Source organism: Schistocerca serialis, chromosome 12, assembly GCF_023864345.2.
Source record: "Schistocerca serialis cubense isolate TAMUIC-IGC-003099 chromosome 12, iqSchSeri2.2, whole genome shotgun sequence".
Classification (NCBI taxonomy): Eukaryota; Metazoa; Arthropoda; class Insecta; order Orthoptera; family Acrididae; genus Schistocerca; species Schistocerca serialis.
In genome coordinates, this window is record NC_064649.1 from 108,625,147 (window position 1) to 108,644,312 (window position 19,166).

General features: G+C 37.3%; 1 protein-coding gene across 1 annotated transcript in view; it reads left to right on the forward strand.

Annotated features, from left to right (window-relative positions):
• Window positions 1–1,862: 1,862 nt before the first annotated feature.
• The window catches only part of LOC126428079 (cyclin-dependent kinase 2-like), a 60,223-nt gene continuing 42,919 nt past the window's right edge, over window positions 1,863–19,166 (forward strand). Inside the window, exon 1 of the mRNA XM_050089969.1 lies at window positions 1,863–2,087. Coding sequence (XP_049945926.1) covers window positions 1,972–2,087 — 116 coding nt within the window. The 5' untranslated portion in view covers window positions 1,863–1,971. The remainder of the gene's footprint in view (window positions 2,088–19,166) is intronic.

Genomic DNA, 19,166 nt, shown 5'->3' on the forward strand with positions numbered 1-19,166 from the left:
GAATATAAATTTAGATGTAAATTGAGATTTTCAAGACTACAATACAAGAACTACAAATAATTAACATATTTGCAGCAAAACTCTTACAATGACAGAGGAAGCATATTTCTTATCAGACTGCCACTTAGTGTGAAGAAACCAAGTATATTCAAAGGTAAATTGAATGAACATCTCATCTCTGGATGTTAGTATAAAGTAAAGCAATTCTTACAAGCAAATTCATGAAACAATGGTAAATTTAAAATTGTAAACAATGTTAAACACAACTTCCTGAGGAGGCAAGAAAGTAAGACCAAGTGCAGTGCTGAGGATACAGAAAAAGTAATATACACTGTGATTCTGCTGCTGTGTATTACATCAAATGTGAGTAAAATAGTGTTTTTTTTTTACAGAGTACTTCTTACTATTTTTCTGTTGTGGGCTATAAGTTGTCTACTGTCCTTAGCTCTGGAACACAGCATGTTACTGGTGCTGGCTTTTAGAGCCTATCATTTGTTTCCTCTTTTTTGAAACTTGCAACATGCCATGTCTAATTTATTATAAAATATGATCTGTGGCCAAAATAAATTAAACCAAGTTCATTGCTTATTACGAGATTAACCCTCAAGTTTTCACTTTCAAAATGATTTAGTGCTTTCCTTACAAATTTTTTAACTTCATTATTTGTATGTTTTGCTCGTCAAACAGCAGTGTATCATCTACATTCAAGTTGATCAGTGGTTTGTTATCTTGAGTACTTAGAATGTCACTTCAATTTGAGTAACTGTACTTCCAGTAGCGATTCTCAGCACTGTTTATCAGGTACATATCCTCGTTTCAGTTCTGTATGGCGATGGTACGTGTTCACAGACCCCAACTCTGTCTCAGCTCCACCCCCAGTCACCCCTCTCATACACGGTAATTTGCAATTCACCAGAGTTTACGAGCCAGAAATGCCAAGGATTTTAACAATTATAATAAATTAAATTCAATGTTTTAAATAATCACAATAATCGGTTTACATCAATGGTTCATGCAGTGCATCTCTTCTCCTCTCTCCTTGGATCCGCGCCCGTGGTTTAAGGGAAAACCATGAGTGGTCATAACCAAATTACTTCGTAGTGACGTAAAACATAAAAAGTGATACGCTTCTCCTAAGCTCTGATACAACACTCGTACCTATAAGGCCAGGCCATTCAAAAGTTTGCATAGATGAGGGTTGTTATAAATCCAAGTAATGCCTATTTCTTTCGATTTTCCCCTTAAATTTATACACCTGACATCAAATCGTACGGAGTGTTGTATAATCGAGACTTGTATCGTGGACGTAAGTACTTTCACTTTACTGTACGTATAAATACTACGACTTTTTGCACAATGACATAAGTCACCAACGAAATAAATCCATATCCATAGTTGGGCGAGAAGATAATTTCTTTGTATCTTCAAGACTATTGTCATATCTTCGGAATACGACGAGAGATTAGCTGTTTACAGATGGGCAATATCTATTCTTCCTGTCGGTACATGGTCTCACAGACATCAACATATGCTTTCTATTTGTATTCACCGCGTACTTTGACATCTGATCTTTTGTTGCTGAAGCAATTCGCGAGGCAAGAGAGGATAAAAAAGAATACAAAAAAAATGCGCCAATTACTTCGAAAAATGCAGGATAATTTACTTGACATACGTTGCATTAAAAAGACTATATTCTACAGTGCTTATTATTCTGTTACTAACTGCTTCTTTCTGTCCAATGTTAGCAGCTAATAATAGTAAGCGATCAATATTTTGTTTACCACTGGCTTGTTGGCACCATATTGGCTGCACTTGTGGTCGAGGAAGCGGTGGACTGAAAGCGCGGGAATAGCGTAGTAAGTTTCTGTTTCGATGTTCGTCACTAACCAAATACTAACACGCTAATTTTGGCTAGTTTAAGCATGGTGTAACTAAATATTAGGAAGTACTCTTAGCTTATATGAAGACAGAATGGAAGCATTCACGAAAATAGAGAAAATCGGGGAAGGTACATACGGAGTTGTATACAAAGCTAAGAATCAACATACCGGAGAACTTGTAGCATTGAAGAAAATTCGTTTGGAAACGTAAGTGTAAATACTTAATTCAGATTCGGCATTTATTTGGCAATCTCTATGCTAGTGTTGTTTATTTTATTAATACTTTTTACCGTAGTTTTAATAATTTCGCAGCCCATGAACGATCGAAGAGTTGCAGGTGTAAAATAGGGATTATCAAAATTAATTTCATAGATATATCTGTCTGTGATAGCCTGTTTCTGATGCCAAGTTCTTGTTTTGTGTGAAAATGTTTCTTGTGGACCCTGTTAAGAGTTAGGTAATAGAGATGTTCTACTCTGTGTGATAGCGGTTTGATTATGATCAAACAGTGTAGTTCATTCCGTTGTTACGTATTTTCGGCAGAGTAAAGCATACACATTATGAGATTTTGCATAATGTTTATATTCCAATTTATTGTAACTTGGCCGACATGATGAATGCTGCTTCAGGCGTAGTTAAGTTGGCAACGTCGCATTGTTTCCTGGCATAAAGCTGGGTAAGCGCGTCTGTTGGATGTGCATGTAAACAGAATCGGTATTTTAATTGAAAATTCTGATGGTAAACAACGATTCCTAGTTCACTTTTTGATGTGACTGCTGCTGATACATGCTGTTACCAAAGAAGAAAAACTTCGTTGCTTGTGTTGTGTTAAATGGTAAATATGACACAATGAAACTGAAATGCAACATGGCTAGCGATTGCTGTTCCGTTGCATTGAACTGAAGTGGAAATTCTTTTCATTGAAGTAAGTGTAGTATATTACGTTCATATTTTTCAGATATATTCATGCAACTGTAAATTTTATGACTCTTGGGCGAAAGTGAAGTGGGAATTACATTTCAGCTAGATGATGAACCATCGTTTAATGAATTAATTATGTATGCCACATTTCGTTTTTCGTCACATGTTTGAATGTTATGCCTGTGTTAACCAATTCAGAAAATTTTATGAACTGCTATGCTGACTTAATGTGAGCGATTGTGAATTGTACTAGATTTTCCCCCCTTTGTATTCTAATGATGATGAAAATGCTAATAACAGTGAATCACCGCATTGAATTCTTTTCTTCTGTTTGGTTCTGTGTTTAAATATTTGTATACCCTTATTCAGTTTTGCAATTTTCTTGAGTTTACTTTTATTTTTGCTTTATTTTCAAAACCATTTACAGTGTAACTTTAAATTGTTTTACCCGACCTTTCTGAAATTGCAAGTCATTGTACCTTCTGTTTCCAGTATTTAATCAGCGACATTGTTTTCTTATGACTTACTGGACACTGCCTTGGAATCTGAATGCACAAGTGTAACAGGACTGAACTCAGTCATCCATCCAAACTGGGATTTCCTGCACCCACATGTGCCTTTGACAATCTCCATAATTTGATAAGTGAGAATGTTTCCTGTTTAATTATTTTTTGACTCTACAGATGATTCATATGTTCCTCTCTACAAAAGTTTATTGTTTCTGGACTCAGAAAAAGTGAAACATCAACAACAGAAGAGTTTAGTTTGCATTTGTCTTTGTTTTATCAGTGCACATTGCAGCTGTGATTATAATAAATCTACTGAACTATAGCAGTGAGATTTGTGGGAAGCAGGTAAAAAGAGTATTAACATTGTCATTTAAAGGTCTGTCCATATAAAAAATTATTCTTTGCATCTGATAAAAGTTGATTTTTTTCAAATTTTCAAGTCATGGAATGTGTTGAACAATGGCTGTTTTAATACATACAGATGTTGACGCATTTGCCATATTTTCTTTCACACATCCTACACATTATGTTGTAACAGTGGATGGGGTATGAACTTTGGAAGTAAGAATACATGAAAAACTTTAAGATTTGTGTCAAGAAAGCAAGTTAAATCTTCTGTATTTGTTACATCTATGTGACCGCACATGACCAATAGTATGTAGGCTTGTATACAGTTATCACAATGTTATTTTCACAGAGAATAGAAGGCTTGGTGTGGGTGAATCATAAGTAAAACATCCACGTTATTTGGTACCAATATACACTGCTGTTTTGTGCAATATTTTGGTTTAATAAATTTGAAAACTTGTTTCGTGGTCACATACCTAGTGTCAGATGCTATGAATCTCTGCGTAGTTAACAAATAGCGGGTATTCAGGCTCAGTTTAATGTGTAAATGACTCTCTTTAAATTTCTGTCTCTGAGGATGCTCACTGATTTGAACATTAGGCCCCACTGAATCCTTATTTTAGAGGAGTGTTCAAATCCCTACCCAGCAGTGTAAATTAGCCCCCCCCCCCCCCCAAAGGTTCTCTTAAGCTACATCTACATCATTTGAGGCAAATACTAGAATGACTCCTTAAATGAATGAATGGCCAATTTTTCCCCATCTATGCTGTGGTTTTCTCTCTGCAGTGTAATTTGTCTATCTGCCAGATTAAACTTGAACTTACTTCTCCTCTTTGGATAAAATGTAGCGTCTTGTAAGTGAAGAGTGTAGGTGGTAGCTATACATAAAATGTAATCAGTCCTTGATAGTTACTAGTGTAATTGTCAGAACAGTACATTAGAAGTTGTAAAACATCAGCCAGATCTATGTTCCAGGTATGGATCATTTCATGTGACAGAATGAAACATTTACATAACACCTTAACATGTTTCCTTCCAAAATCCATTTTCTTTTAGAACAGGGGCCCTCTTAAGAGCATAATTTTCGTCACACAACATGCCACATACAGTCATTAATGAATAGAATACTGGTCTTTCTCAAGTTCCTCGGTGTTTTTTACCGTAGTTTCTTGCTTCTAATTCCTGGAACTAGGTCCATATTTTATAGTTAGTTCGATCTATGTCTTATTTCATAAGCATATTTGCTTTTTCAACACCCAAATTAATTATACTGTGTTTAACAACTGATATGAAATATGTATGATAGTTTTTTAAGAGCTAAATTGGTTATTTTATTTAGAACTCTCATTGCATGAACTTAACTGTTGAATCACTTCACTAAGCTTAGCCAGTCCTGGAAAGGTTTTGTTGGGTCAGTGGAAGGGTCCAACTCACCTGTGTGCTTTGGCCCATGGCATAACTGTGTTGTGTTTCATGACGTCATTTAGGTGCGGTGTGTTAGAAAGGGATTGTGTTTGCAAAAGGCGTGTTTGGAGTAAGCAGTGGTGCACTACTGAGTGTGGTTATTGTTTCTAAACTGTTTGTGAGTGATGTTAGTGTGTTATTGACCTTAGTGCTGCTTGTTACTCGATGTTGTGTGGGTGGCATTATGGAAGTGTCCAGTTCAACCCACCTGATTTGACCCATGACATCTTAAATATGGTGAAAACGCCTACTTCTGATTGATACAAAATGGCAGTGATGATATTAGTACATTCACACGCCAATAAACATGAGCAAAAATTAAAATGATACAAGAATGTCTCACTCCAAAAATTAAGTTAAACTAATGAGACAACTGGGGTTTAGGTTGGGGACAGGTAAAATATATAACATTGTAAAACATCCCTCCACCCAAAAACAATTAATACCGCCAAAAAATTCAAATTACAGCTACAGCCACAAAACTAACATGAATTGTACATTTCCCTTGACCTATATAGCTCAACTGCAGCTGTTTATTTTCGCCATGTTTAAGATGTCATGGGTCATATCAGATGGGTTGAATCAGACACCTCCATAAACAATAAGTACAATTTCCAAAAGTGAACCAAAACTACAAGAAGTCAGAAATCCATAGATCCTCATATTCACAACCAATTAAAACACGACCAACATACCATAAATATACGACAGGCAAACATCACCGTTGCTATAGAATAAAATGAAAAGAAAAATTACGTACCAATATATGCCTCTTGCAGTATCGCCTAGTTTGGCCGCCGCATGCTCTCTCTCTCTCTCTCTCTCTCTCTCTCTCTCTCTCTCTCTCTCTCTCTCTCTATATATATATATATGGAAGGAAACATTCCACGTGGGAAAAATTATATATAAAAACAAAGATGAGGTGACTTACCGAACAAAAGCGCTGGCAGGTCGATAGATACACAAACAAACACAAACATACACACAAAATTCAAGCTTTCGTCTTCCCCTCTCCTTCCCTCTTTCCTGATGAGGCAACAGTTGCGAAAGCTTGAATTTTGTGTGTTTGTTTGTGTATCTATCGACCTGCCAGCGCTTTTGTTCGGTAAGTCACCTCATCTTTGTTTTTTTTATATATATATATATATATATATATATATATATATATATATATATATATATATATATACACCCCTAGCTTTTGGTTATCTATATGTAACACAAAAATTCTAAGGCCACTTTTCCGCCAGCAAAACTCGAGCTCCTCTTAACATATTAGTACAAGCTCCAGTGTCAATCTTTAAACTCTGTGCTATGGTTAACTAGTAAATGATTACCACTCATCCCCAAACCCCTATAAGACGAAAATGCATCAGACATTACCCTCCTCAATATATTCCTTATTGAGCTCCACTAGTTCCCTCTATGAACCTGCTGAAACCATAAAAACTTGATCAGCATACCCACCCCCTGAAATAATAGCCCCCACACCCACATACCAACCCAAGAATGGTCCCTCCCTCTTACCAGACTATGATTCGTTGCTCGTAGACACGCAGTAGCGTTCTCGCTTCCTAAGCATAGGGTCCCGGGTTCGGTTCCCAGCGGGTTCAGGGATTTTCACCTGCCCCGAGATGACTGGGTGGTGTTCTGTCGTCACCGTCGTCATTCTTCCCCATTACAGTTGGAGGAAAGCAACAGCAAACCACCTCATTAGGACCTTGCCTAGTGCAGCAGTGCCGGTCTCCTGCATCGTTCCCTTATGTTCTTTCAAGCAACATGGGACTTCATTTCCATTTTCCATACAAAACACTTCTCTCACTCACACCAGCTTCATGCAGACAATAACTTAGAAGACTAATAACAAAAATAATACATGAGCAAGACAATCTCTCTTGTGGCAGACCTAGATTTCTTGAACCATGTATCGAGAGCCAGATATTGTCACTCGGACAACACCACATATGCTTATCCCTGATCTGAGCCGCCACAACACACACAACCTCACATTGTTCCCACAAATGTTAGCAATAAGACCGAACACCTGCAGAAACTGTATGACGAACATTATCTCATCACCTATCACTTCACTGTCATATCCATGCCTAACAAAAGAGCAGGAAAAATTTAGATTTCGTTCCACACAACAAACGCCAAACTAATCAGGCCTAACAAAACGCCAAACACATAAACAAAATAAATCCTTAATAACTCGGTGAAAACACTTCCACAGCCCGTGTTACCATACCAACTACCCAGTCTCTAAACCACATTAGCACAATGACAACAAAAACTCAAGTGAACCAAATTTAATACCACACATTAAACTCTGCACATCAACATCCTCCACCAGAGGGCGCCATCAGATACAATTACACAACATCTACAAACCCAATCAGTGGAGTTCGTTAGTCATTGGTTGGTTGATGCTGTGGATGACAATATGGCATAAGTAGTTAAAGTTCTTCAGTTTAAAGTTCTTCAGTTATATGGCTGCTTGGCAGAATGTGTTGAAGTTTCACATTGAGCTAAGTCTCTGCTTCTCAAACCAGGCATGCATGTATGCAGTAATGTTTTCAGTAATGGTTTTTTTGGTTTGGGGGCGGGGATGGCCAGTGGGAGTTGCCTAGTATCGTTGTTTTCCTATGAGCGATATAGGTAAAATGAAATACTCAATTCCAGAGTTTTGGTGTTTTTTTTATTTGGTTTATTCTCGAGCATTTCATGTTTGTTATTTTTCAGTATTGTTTGTTTTTAGAATGGTAACATTCTTACTATGTATTTACCTTGTTTATGTCCAATACCATCTACTTTCCATCCCATTAGTTTCATTATATTACTGAAGTGAAAATATTTTGCATGATTTAATATCTTTGTTCATTGGTGTGTTTGGTGACTTAATGATTTCCGTATTGTATACAGTGCAAATAGGGTTGTACAGCGTCTTGATGATGTCACAGGTCAAAGCTGACAGACAGAATCGGGCTTTTCAGTATTGCTGTTTTGTTTATAGAAACTCCAAGAAATTTAAGTCTGCGGTGGTCGCTTCTTTGCCCATGTGTTATGTCCTCTGGCATTTATTGGTTCTGAAGTGTGCAATTTGTGTTTTGGAAGGTTCAGTTTCATAGCGTTATTATTTATCTAAGTTTAAAGTGCTTGAAGAGGGTCATTTTATTTTTTTAATTCTATTCTGTGCTAGTTCTGTATTGTTTTTACATCGAACTATTGCTGCTGAATCATCTACAAACAATTTTTGTGGGGTTATCTCACATGGCTATTTTTATATAACGTAAGTGTAGTGTCTGGTCTAGTATGGACCCCTGGCATATTCATTTCTGTATTTCCTTTCGTCTTGAATAGTCACTCTCCACTTTTTGTTGTATAACTATCTTTGTTTTCTATTTTTGAGACAGGATGGAAATCAACTTAAAAATTTTCCATGGGAACTGTAAACAGCGATTTTGTGAGCAGCAGTTCATGGTGTCTCTTGTCAAATACTTAAGTAAAATCCTAAAAGAAAGTGGATGCACACTGTGTGTTATTGTGGAGTTTGCTTAATTTAGTGATTCGTTTGTTTATAGTGTACACGGTCCTTTGCCCTTGCCTAAATCCTTATTTGGTTATTCAGAAAAACTTTGTTTTTTATGTTTTCTAATTGATTATGTACTTTTCCCTTGCATACATCAGAAAAAAATTGATAACATTGGTGCTTGGGGGGGGATTTTCTATCTCAGTTTTGTGAGACTTTCATCCCAGCAAACAGAGCTACGATCTTTGAAGGATTTTGCAATGTTAGCCACTTGAAAGCAGGATGCATGAGTAAACTGAAGTTAATGCAGATATGTATTTAATTTTATTGGGATTTATGTGAGGAGGAGAGAAGTTACAAAGTAAAACTGCTGAAATCTTTACAAATTGGTCTGCATTTTCATAACTGCTTCCCTCTCAATCTCTGATTTGGGGTTAAAATGAGTAGGTTCTTCAGCACCTACTTCAGTATTGACAATCTGTCTTACAGCTTTTGATTAGTTTAAGGCATTAAGATGCATTCACTGTATGCCATTTTAATGAATGTGAAATATTCCTTTGTATGTGTTTACAAACCAGACAAACTCTGCATAATGTTGTTTTTTGCTTCCATGTGGAGTTTCCTCTTTTTAATGCTAAAGATCTTGATGCCTTGAGTTATCCATGAGTATATTTTACCATGTGTCACATACTGTTATGAAATTGAAACATCCATTTTAAATACTCATTAATTGTGATATAAAAGCATTGTAGTTAGGCCCTGCTGAACAATAGGTGCTAAATGACAGGAAATTTTCATTCCTTTTTGAGACAAATACATTCACGTTTTGATGACTTAAGTTCCTGACCCATTTTAACTGTATGGATATTATCTGAATTTGGCACTGAGAGAAATGTGCTGGATGCTCAGCTCCAAAATGAATGTTTTTGCAGCATCATAACTGATACTGCTTACAATGTCATCTACACTTGTTGCAGTGGATTCTGTTACTCTGGTGTATTCACTGAAATTTGGTATTAGGTCTCTTGTAGATAGCAAGCCATTTAGGGAAACGGCAAATCTAAGTTGAAGTCAGTGCAAATAATATTTCTACACAACTATTCTGCTCACAACCTACTGGCAAAGTTTCTAATTTGTCTAGTAATGCACATTTGACAGTAGTTAGAGATGTGATGTACCCATAATAATTAATATGCCATATTCCAACATTTCTATACAGCGGCCTTCAAATAATACTTTGTCACTGTAGCAATTAGAAATTTGTCTAGCTTCAGGGGTTAGTGATTGCTCGACTAGAATGCATGATCCCGTAATGAAATTTTCTCTCTAAAAACTCAGTAGTAAACTGTAGCCTGTAAGTGAATTTATGAAGTTGACATTGACACTTATGCCAGTGTTTATTTAAGCATAGAACTTACATGATTTTTGTTCTCTAAAAGTACTTCCAGTTCGTATAACTTGTTCAAAATTACTGCTGGTTGGCTGCCTATGTTTAAGTGCAATATGCTGCTATATTTATGAATTAAATATAGCACAGAATGATTAAATTTGTTCTTTTCTGGTACTTGCATGGGTCTGAATTTCTACATTGTATTCCGTGTTATTTTGTTACTTTTGGACAAAATTTTTTGGGAGTTGATTTACTTTATTAGTTTCCTTGTAGAGGGATGCCCAGCACGGTAATAGATTCATTTGTGCATTCACTAACGAGAGAGATCTCTAGATCCCCTGCCTATGGCGGTAGCTATCACCCTTTTGCCACATTTGTTGAGACAGCATTCCATGTCACATGAAAAAGTTTTTTCATAATAGCTAATGTGTAACATAATTTGCAAATTTTACACAGAGGCTTTTCACCTTGTTGTTAGTTAGTCTAATTCCTTTGCCTACACACGACCAGTTTGTAGGTAATATCTTAAGATGCAAAGTTGCTGGAATTACATTATTGAAATGCAGGAAACGCAGTACTGAACAATTTTGTAATAAAGGCATGGGTTTCATTTCTGTAGACATCCTCTTATGAGAAGAATAGTCATTTCAGATAGAGTAGTATTAAATACCGATCATCAGCTTTGACCAGTGGCATAGGAAAGTCATTTCAGATAGAGTAGTATTAAATACCGATCATCAGCTTTGACCAGTGGCATAGGAAATATGCAGCAAATTTCAGAAGCAACATGGTGATGATAATGTGATATTGGCATGTACACCTCCCCCCCCCCCCCCCCCCCCCTGCCCGAACCCATAACCCCAAACTGCCTAATCTGCAGAACAATCTACCACCACAACCAGGTAGTGGTTTCGTAATATTAAAATTACTTCATCAAATGATAGAATGGGACTTGGAAACTGTCCATACATAACATGGGTAAAAATATAAGTGTTTCATTTTAAAGAAGTTACACCTGGAATATTATTGATGTGCAAGCCAAGGGATGTAAATCTTTGTCAGTGGTCGGTATCAGGCATATGAAGAACACCTGACCTTAATACCCATGCATTATCATCGGCTTTAAATTTAAATTTGTTGGATTAACTGAAGCATTGGATACCACTTGCTAAGTCGCAGCCTCGTCTGTCTACCTCATTTATACAGCGGACTGCATCACCACATCTAAGATTTTGTATTGGCATTTGTTGGCTTCACTACCTCACAACAATCAGGCAGTTCTTTCAAACATAACCTCAAACTCTTGCTATGCCGCACATGTCCGTCATAGAACCTTTATTTCAAAAACTAACGTAGGCTTAAAACAAATAGCCACTTTTATGCGTATAATCAGTTTTATGCTCTTCCTGTTTGTGCACATCAGATAACATGTGCCACCTAGTCTCTACTTTACGGAATGGAGATGACACTCAGTATCTGTAACTTCAGTTGACCCAGTTGTCTGCGTTGTTCTCAAAAACTTACCATAGGAACTTTTAATTAAAATCTTATTTGTCTGTTGATTTAAATAACTGTGTTCTCAGGAATCGTGGATGGAACTTTCCATGTATGAAATATTGTATAGAAGATAGAGCTTCCACACAGGATGCAGTGAGTGTCAGGCACTACTTATATATTATGGATAGCTACAACAAATGAAGACTTACACTGTACAACTTGATCCTTAGGACAGGATGTCACAATAGTTACCTCTCTCTCTCTCTCTCTCTCTCTCTCTCTCTCTCTCTTTCTCTTTCTCTTTCTCTTTCTCGCTCGCTCTCTCTCGTGTGCAACCTCATAGAAGGACACTGCCTTTGTAACCTAACATTTTCCACCCAATTTGCTTGAGTTCACCAGCAGCTCTATCAACACTCTTTCCCATGAATTTACTATTATGATGTTATAAGCTAATATTATATAAAGTGGTCTCACTTTAGGTTGGAATATCAATAGTATAAGGAAAAGGATAGATTGGTAATCTTTGTAAAGATGACACATTTGAGTTGCAGACAGGCATAACAAAAAGTGTGTTACACACTTAGGTTTTGGCCAAAGTTTTCTTCAGAAAAGGAAACACACACACAGAAAGAAGGAGAGAGTGAGAGATATCACACAATCAAGCACACCTCACACAGTCACGACCACCTTCTCCTGCTGTTCAAGCTGCTGGAGAAAGTGGTCATGTGTTTGTGAGGTGTGCTTGCTTGTGTTGATGTTATCACTTGGCTCCTGTAGCATATTTTCCACACAACAAAATCACATTCATACCAGTTAGTTGAGTAGGGGCGCTGATCTTGGTGTTGGGTGTCCTGAATGTACTGTCACTACCACCACTGCTGCTGCCAACCACATCATTCTCTTTCCGGATCGAAGAAATATTGATAAAGTATGTAACCTAATAAATATCAGACATTAGGGAAGATATAAAACAAATAACTTCCTCTCATTTATGAAATTTTTTCAAGTTTATTAAAATAGTAACTTGGAAGTTCATTAAAATTCAGCAAAAATAAACCTTTTTCAGATTGTCTTCGAACTTGGGCTTTAAGCTGTGACAGAACGTGACAATGACTTTAAAAAAATTGAAGGCTAAAGTTTTAAGTTGCAGGCTATTTGCATATTGCATAATTTTTCCTTATATTTCCTACTCATAAAATGTACTTTCATTGAGAATATTATTAACTTTTGTAATAATACAAACTTATTTATTTTATTGTGTTTGTGGGGGACAGTAAAACATACATTTTTTTATTTTCATTAAAAAGTGTGTTTGCATTACAGCAAAACATTTAAGTTTTACATGTTAGTAATAGAAGCATGAAAGAATTTAAAAGTTCAGTCACAGAAAATTAATAGCAACTGTCTTTGAAAACTTATATTATGAAACAATTGTTTAAGAGCTTGCTTTCCTATTAGCGGATACCTAGATTTGCATCCAGAATTGTAATAAAATTCCAGTGTTTCATGTGTGTTTTATACAGTGTAGGCAACAATTTTGTTTACAAAATCAAGAATTAAGGGGGGGAAACTTAGTGTCGTTTCACTTTTGGTGGAATGGTCCATAAAAGTTGCGCATCTGAGACATATGGACAGTTTCTACAATTTCAGGTTTAGACCGTATTTGTAAGACCATTTATTTGTGGAAGGAAGGTACCAGTCATGCTGTAGAACACAGCTAATGTAGACAGTATTAGACTGGTGCGTGCCCATCTAAGACTGCCTAAATCAGCCATGTGCTAGAACATACTAGCCTTTCATCTGCAAATGAAACAGTTTATGGGTCTTAGAAATAAGGACTAAAATTGAAATTACAGGAATTGAACTTACTCCCCTTTTACACCTCGGGTAGTGAATTTGTGACAGTTTTGTATTAGATGAACTTCGATGGATATCTTTGACCGCTTAGAAACCATTTTAGAGGTACGTGATTGAAGGATACAAAATTATTGCGTATTTGTTCCATTTAGAAAAACTTCATGTGTGTTTGTAGTGTCTTGTGAATTCCAGATTTGCATGGTGTCAAGTTTTGCAATTACAGTATTGAACACCATATGCTTATGCTGGGTCACAACACATAGCACTCTTAACATTTTTATTCGTCTCACCCTACGCCCGCCAGATAACTGAAATTCCATGTCTGTCTTCTGGCCACAAGCAAGAAATTTCATTCTAGTGTCACTTACAGGTAAAAGTATAGTTATTAGTACCCAGTGTGCCTCATTGCTCATTTATCGAATATCGACGTTTTTAACCCTGGTTGTGGTATTTATTTCCTTTTAGGTTTTAAGGAGAGTAGCTGAACAACATTTATACAGTATTTATAAGCTCATAAATACCTTAACATGGTGTTGATCTTTTCTGCTTTATTGATATTATTTACTTGAACCTAAAAATATTTATTCTTATCGGGACAACACAATGATTGACAAATTTGAAAATGTTGAGTGAATATGTGTCAATATAATTCTTGCTTTTCAGTTAACTTTCTGTATTCCTCAGTCGCGCTAGGCGTATAAGTTTGTACTTTCGTGTATACTGTTCTGTTGAGTTTATTTAGTTTTTGACAGTATAATATAATTGGATAGATAAAAAATCTACTCACAAAGAGGCAGCAAGTTTTATATGTGCAAGCTTTTGTAGCCACTGGCTCTCTGTGTGTGTGTTCTCCTGTGGCCTCTTTGAGAGAAGATTTTTTTTTCTATACAATTACATTATGTTCTATTGAGTTTTTACTAATTCCGTTTTCCTGGCTGCCACGGCACATCTTTACCTTCACCTCCCAATGTTTGACATTCCACATAACCACAGCTGTTAAGCAGTAGCTGTTGCTGAGCGTTGCAGGTCGACAGCAGGAGGCCACTTAACTAAAACTGGACGGACCTTTCCCTTCGGACTAACCGCATGACCGCTGCTTTGTGAGCAGAGGCGATTACTAACTGCCATGTGGACAGGGGTCCCTAGCACAAGTTGAATTCTGTGGTGTCTGTGCTGCAACGTATACGAGTCGTAGCACCACATGATTCAGCTTAGCTCGGGACCGCACAGTCGACAAGGTGCGCCTCTGACACGGCGAGCTGCAGAACTTCGTGGGACGCATCTGGCTAACGGCACGTGGCTGTTGTAACTAGGAATGGTTATGACAAATGCTAATAATGGTGTGTGGCTGCTATAATAGAAAAGAATGCTGAAACTGTTTAAACGATTGATTAATTAACATTCTACTGGATATTTTAGTTGTTTTATCAATTTGACTTACTCTGCACTTTTGTTTCTTAATTCTCGTCTCTACCTGTTACTGCTACCTGCTTTTTGTAGTGCTTATGTCTTTTGCCATATTAACCTCTTCATCCGAGATCCGCCGTAAGTTGTAACTCGATTTCACTACGCTACAGAGCCTTCAGATTTGCTATAAGTGTAGCTCCTGTAGAGGTGTTAACACCATAGAAAAAGAAACTAATACTGGGAGAGAGTGCAAGTTTGTGGTAAGCAGCTGTACCATGACTTGACATGTTACCTGCTTGTGCATTTCACTTGACAGTTCTGAAGTATTTTATCCTACGTTGGAAGGAAAATAGTTGATGCAGCGAAATACTACAGAAATTTTGAAATATTGTTAGGCAACCGAGTTGATGGTGTCTTCCGTGTTCTGTGAGATTTTGGTTGTACTGTTCTCCCGTCTTCAGCAGCATGTTAAACGAAAGCTTTTGTTTGGGCACCTGACTATGTGTCCTTGCACTTCTGTTTGTGTTCAGAGACCCCCGACAGCCAGGTTGGGCTTGGAGTGGGAGTTGATGGAAAAGTTTCGCCAGAAATTAACCCTGTGACTGGTTTCTGAATAAAGTTAATTGCTTCCAGTTACATAAAGATTAGAACCTAGCTTTGCATTTACAAGGAGGCCTTACATAGGGCTTTCTCCAATCCCCCCCCCCCCCCCCCCCCCCCTTACAGGATTTGAAGTTGAGTTTCTGGACATCAGTTCCTAAAGTAGTGTGATATAAGTTTTGTAAAATGTGTGACCATGAAGTTGTAGGACTGATTTTCAAATTGTTGTGGGAGGTAGGGGGAGACTGGCTTGGCCTGGTTAGGGGTGGGGGCGTCATTTGTGAACAGAATGCGACCCTTTACAGTCGTGTGCAGGTCTGTGGAGGGTGAGCACGCTCTATCTACTAAACCTCTGTGAAGCAGTGTAGTCACGTGAAGAATAGAACGGAATCTCGAGCAGTGCTGCGCCATGCAGTTTTACTTCAGACTTAAAAAACCGCCACGAAAACTTTCAGTGTGCTCAAGCAGGCCTGTGGGGATGCTGCCCTGAACTGCTCAGTTGTTTTTGAGTTGCACAAGTTGTTCTGGGAGGGAAGAGAGCTTGTCACACATAACCAACGCACTGGTCACCTGTCAACATTAAGGGTCAACAGAAATGTGACAAAAGTTCAACAACTTGTGGACTCAGATCATTGGTTATCAATCAGCCTGATCAGTGAGCAGTTAAGCCTTTCTTACAGAACCACTCAAACCGTCAATACTGATGTTTTGGTGGTGGGGAAAATTTGCGTAGTTCATGTCCAGATCCTTGACTGATGAACAGAAAACAAATTGTGTGCAGTCTCAATGAAAATCCTGAGATGTGATCAAGAAAACCCACATTTTTGCAATAAAATGGTTACTGGAGACAAAACCTGACACTTCCAGAGTGGCCTCACCAAATTTCAAATGGCACATAAAAACTTCTCCTCTCCCAAAGGAGGCTCAGATGAGGAAGTCCCAGGTAAAAACTGTGCTTCTGGTTTTTTTATCACCATGGCAACATCCACAAGGAGTTTGTACCCCCAGGGAAAACCTCAAATGCACAGTGTTACGCGGAAGTGCTAGAGAGGTGAAAGTGAGTCAACCGCATACAACCGCAAAAAAGTCATTGTTCATGACTGAGAAAAATTATATACATCAGTAATATTGTTGAATCTGTATTAATATAACAAGATTTTTGAAAAAATGACTGGCACTAATTAAATATTTGAAATGGTGACTTTACGATTACAAGAATTCTACAGCACACACTTGGCAACTGATGATGTTCACTAATTAGAAAAGTTTTGTGCTCCTTCTCCCCAAGGCGCAAGCTTATTTATTTACATTAAAAAATGTTGTCATATTGCTTTAGTAAATTGATGTCTGAATAGTGAGTTTCAAATCCTCTTTTAAGGACAAAGAAAATCGAAGAGGTCCACCCTGTGATGTCCTCTCTGTTAGAGCACATCATCATCATCCAACAGGACCATCTTTGTGCTCTCTTGGACTAATAGCAACATGTCCCTTTAACAGAGGGAAAAGGTAGCTATGAACTGGAGAGGAGTCTCTGTAGATAACATTAAATGTGGTTGTTTGCATTACCTTCAAGTTGTTTGCTATTAGAGCTAGATATGCTGCAAATTTATACTTCAATACTTTGTTACTGCCTACCTTTGAAGTGAGCCCCCATTTGAATCCACCCACATGTGAATTTATTCTCTCCGTTTCTCAATACATTCCTACATGCTACCTTCCATAAGGCTACTCGGGAGCTCCACCATGTGTCCTCAGATGGAACTCAAAAGTATGTTCACAGTAAACAGATTTCCACTTTCACCAAGTTCATTGACTGTTTGTCACAGCATTAGGACATGGTTTAAAAAACCACTGACTAATATACTAAAATAATTAGTTCCTTACTAATGCCAACAGATTTTGTTTAGGCTGTCTATAAGTAGGGTAGTGTCGATATGCATGAATATCATAACTTTTACATTACTGAAACCATTTAGAATGTGGATGAAGCAATGTGACTGATTCTTGAAAATGGTTTGCGACATAAAGCACACAGGTGCTCTTAATAACTAATTGCACATCATTAAGCCACAAGTCAAAGCTGATGTTCAGTATTGGTAGATTCAACATACCCTTCTCGCTGCTGTATCATGGTTTGATTAATTTACTTGATGAAACATCAACATTTTTACCATTTTTGTAGTTAATTTCATTTCATTTGTGGTTTTTGGGATGCACTTACACGTTCCGAGATTACCTCTTCGTGAATCATTTACATTCGTACTTTTTTACTAGTCTTTGTTTTTATTTGACTTAAAACCTTGTATTTGCTTTATGCTGTAATTGTTGCGACCTATAGTGATCCATTGAGCCGTGCCACTTCACAAAGGTTTGCAGGGTATAGATGTAGATGCAGACCCATTTAGCAATAATTTGAACCACCCTTAACAAAAACTGTAACTGTTTAATCATATTTCTGCAATACAGTGCCCATATATTTGTTATACAGGTTGTGAGCAGAAGTAGGTATTTTGTAATGATTATACTTAGCTATATCTTTTATGATGTGTAGAAATCTAAAATACTGTGGGCTGACTTTTCCGTAATTACTAGTTACAATTGACCACACATTGGAAGGTGGGGATTAATTGAGCTGGGTGGCTTAAAAACATTTAAATAAATTTGCTTAAATTACTGAAGATGTGTAATTGATTTCAAGTATTTTTCATTTATGTTTGCATTTATCTTAAGATTTTGTATCTTTTGAAATGTGGTACTATTCTGAACCTATTGTACTACATTATGATGTAGTGACATTTATCCTTGAATATATATTTTTTGTTTAGCTTTTGTGAATATGCAACTGTAACAGTTTGCATTAAGCATGGAATGAGGGTCAAAGGTTTATTGTTTAAAATTTTAAAAATATTGATGCACGCAAGAGCCCTGATGTATTGTCTAACTATAAACTACTGCATCTAAAAACACAGATGATGTTACTTACCGAACGAAAGTTCTGGCAGGTCGATAGACACACAAACATACACATGAAATTCAAGCTTTCGCAACAAACTGTTGCCTCATCAGGAAAGGGGGAAGGAGAGGGAAACACGAAAGGATGTGGGTTTTAAGGGAGAGGGCAAGGAGTCACTCCAATCCCGGGAGCGGAAAGACCCACCTTAGGGGGAAAGAAGGGGTATACACTCGCGCGCGCACACACACACACACACACACACACACACACACACACACACACACACACATACACATACATCCATGGATGGATGAAGGACTGTGAAGAGGTAGCCAATAATAATAAAATCATTCTTTCAAAGCCTCTTTGACACGATTGACTGCCTTGTCTCGATCAACTGCTTGTGTCAGGTGAGTCCTCTGCAAAGCTGTTGATGTTTTGTTCCTGTACTGACTCAGCTCTCGTGTTTTCATTTGCATATCCATGCCAAAATTGCATGTGTTGTGAGAATTGTCCCCTGTGCACTGTAGTACCTGAATGGTGAAAACTTGGTTATGAGGAACCCTCCTTTTTACAAAATATACTAGCAACAAAACATAGGCAGTTGCAAAATTCATAATGGCTACTCTTGACTAAGGTTGTGTGGAACTGAGGGAAGGGGGGAAAATATTGTCCAAACATTTCAAAATGGATACATTTATCTGCTCCAGAAAATATCAGTAAATAACACCTTTTTACTTCATCCTTTGTATTTTGTTTTCTTTGTGAGTGTTGAGTAATTGTTATAACTTCAAGTTGAACAAATATATTT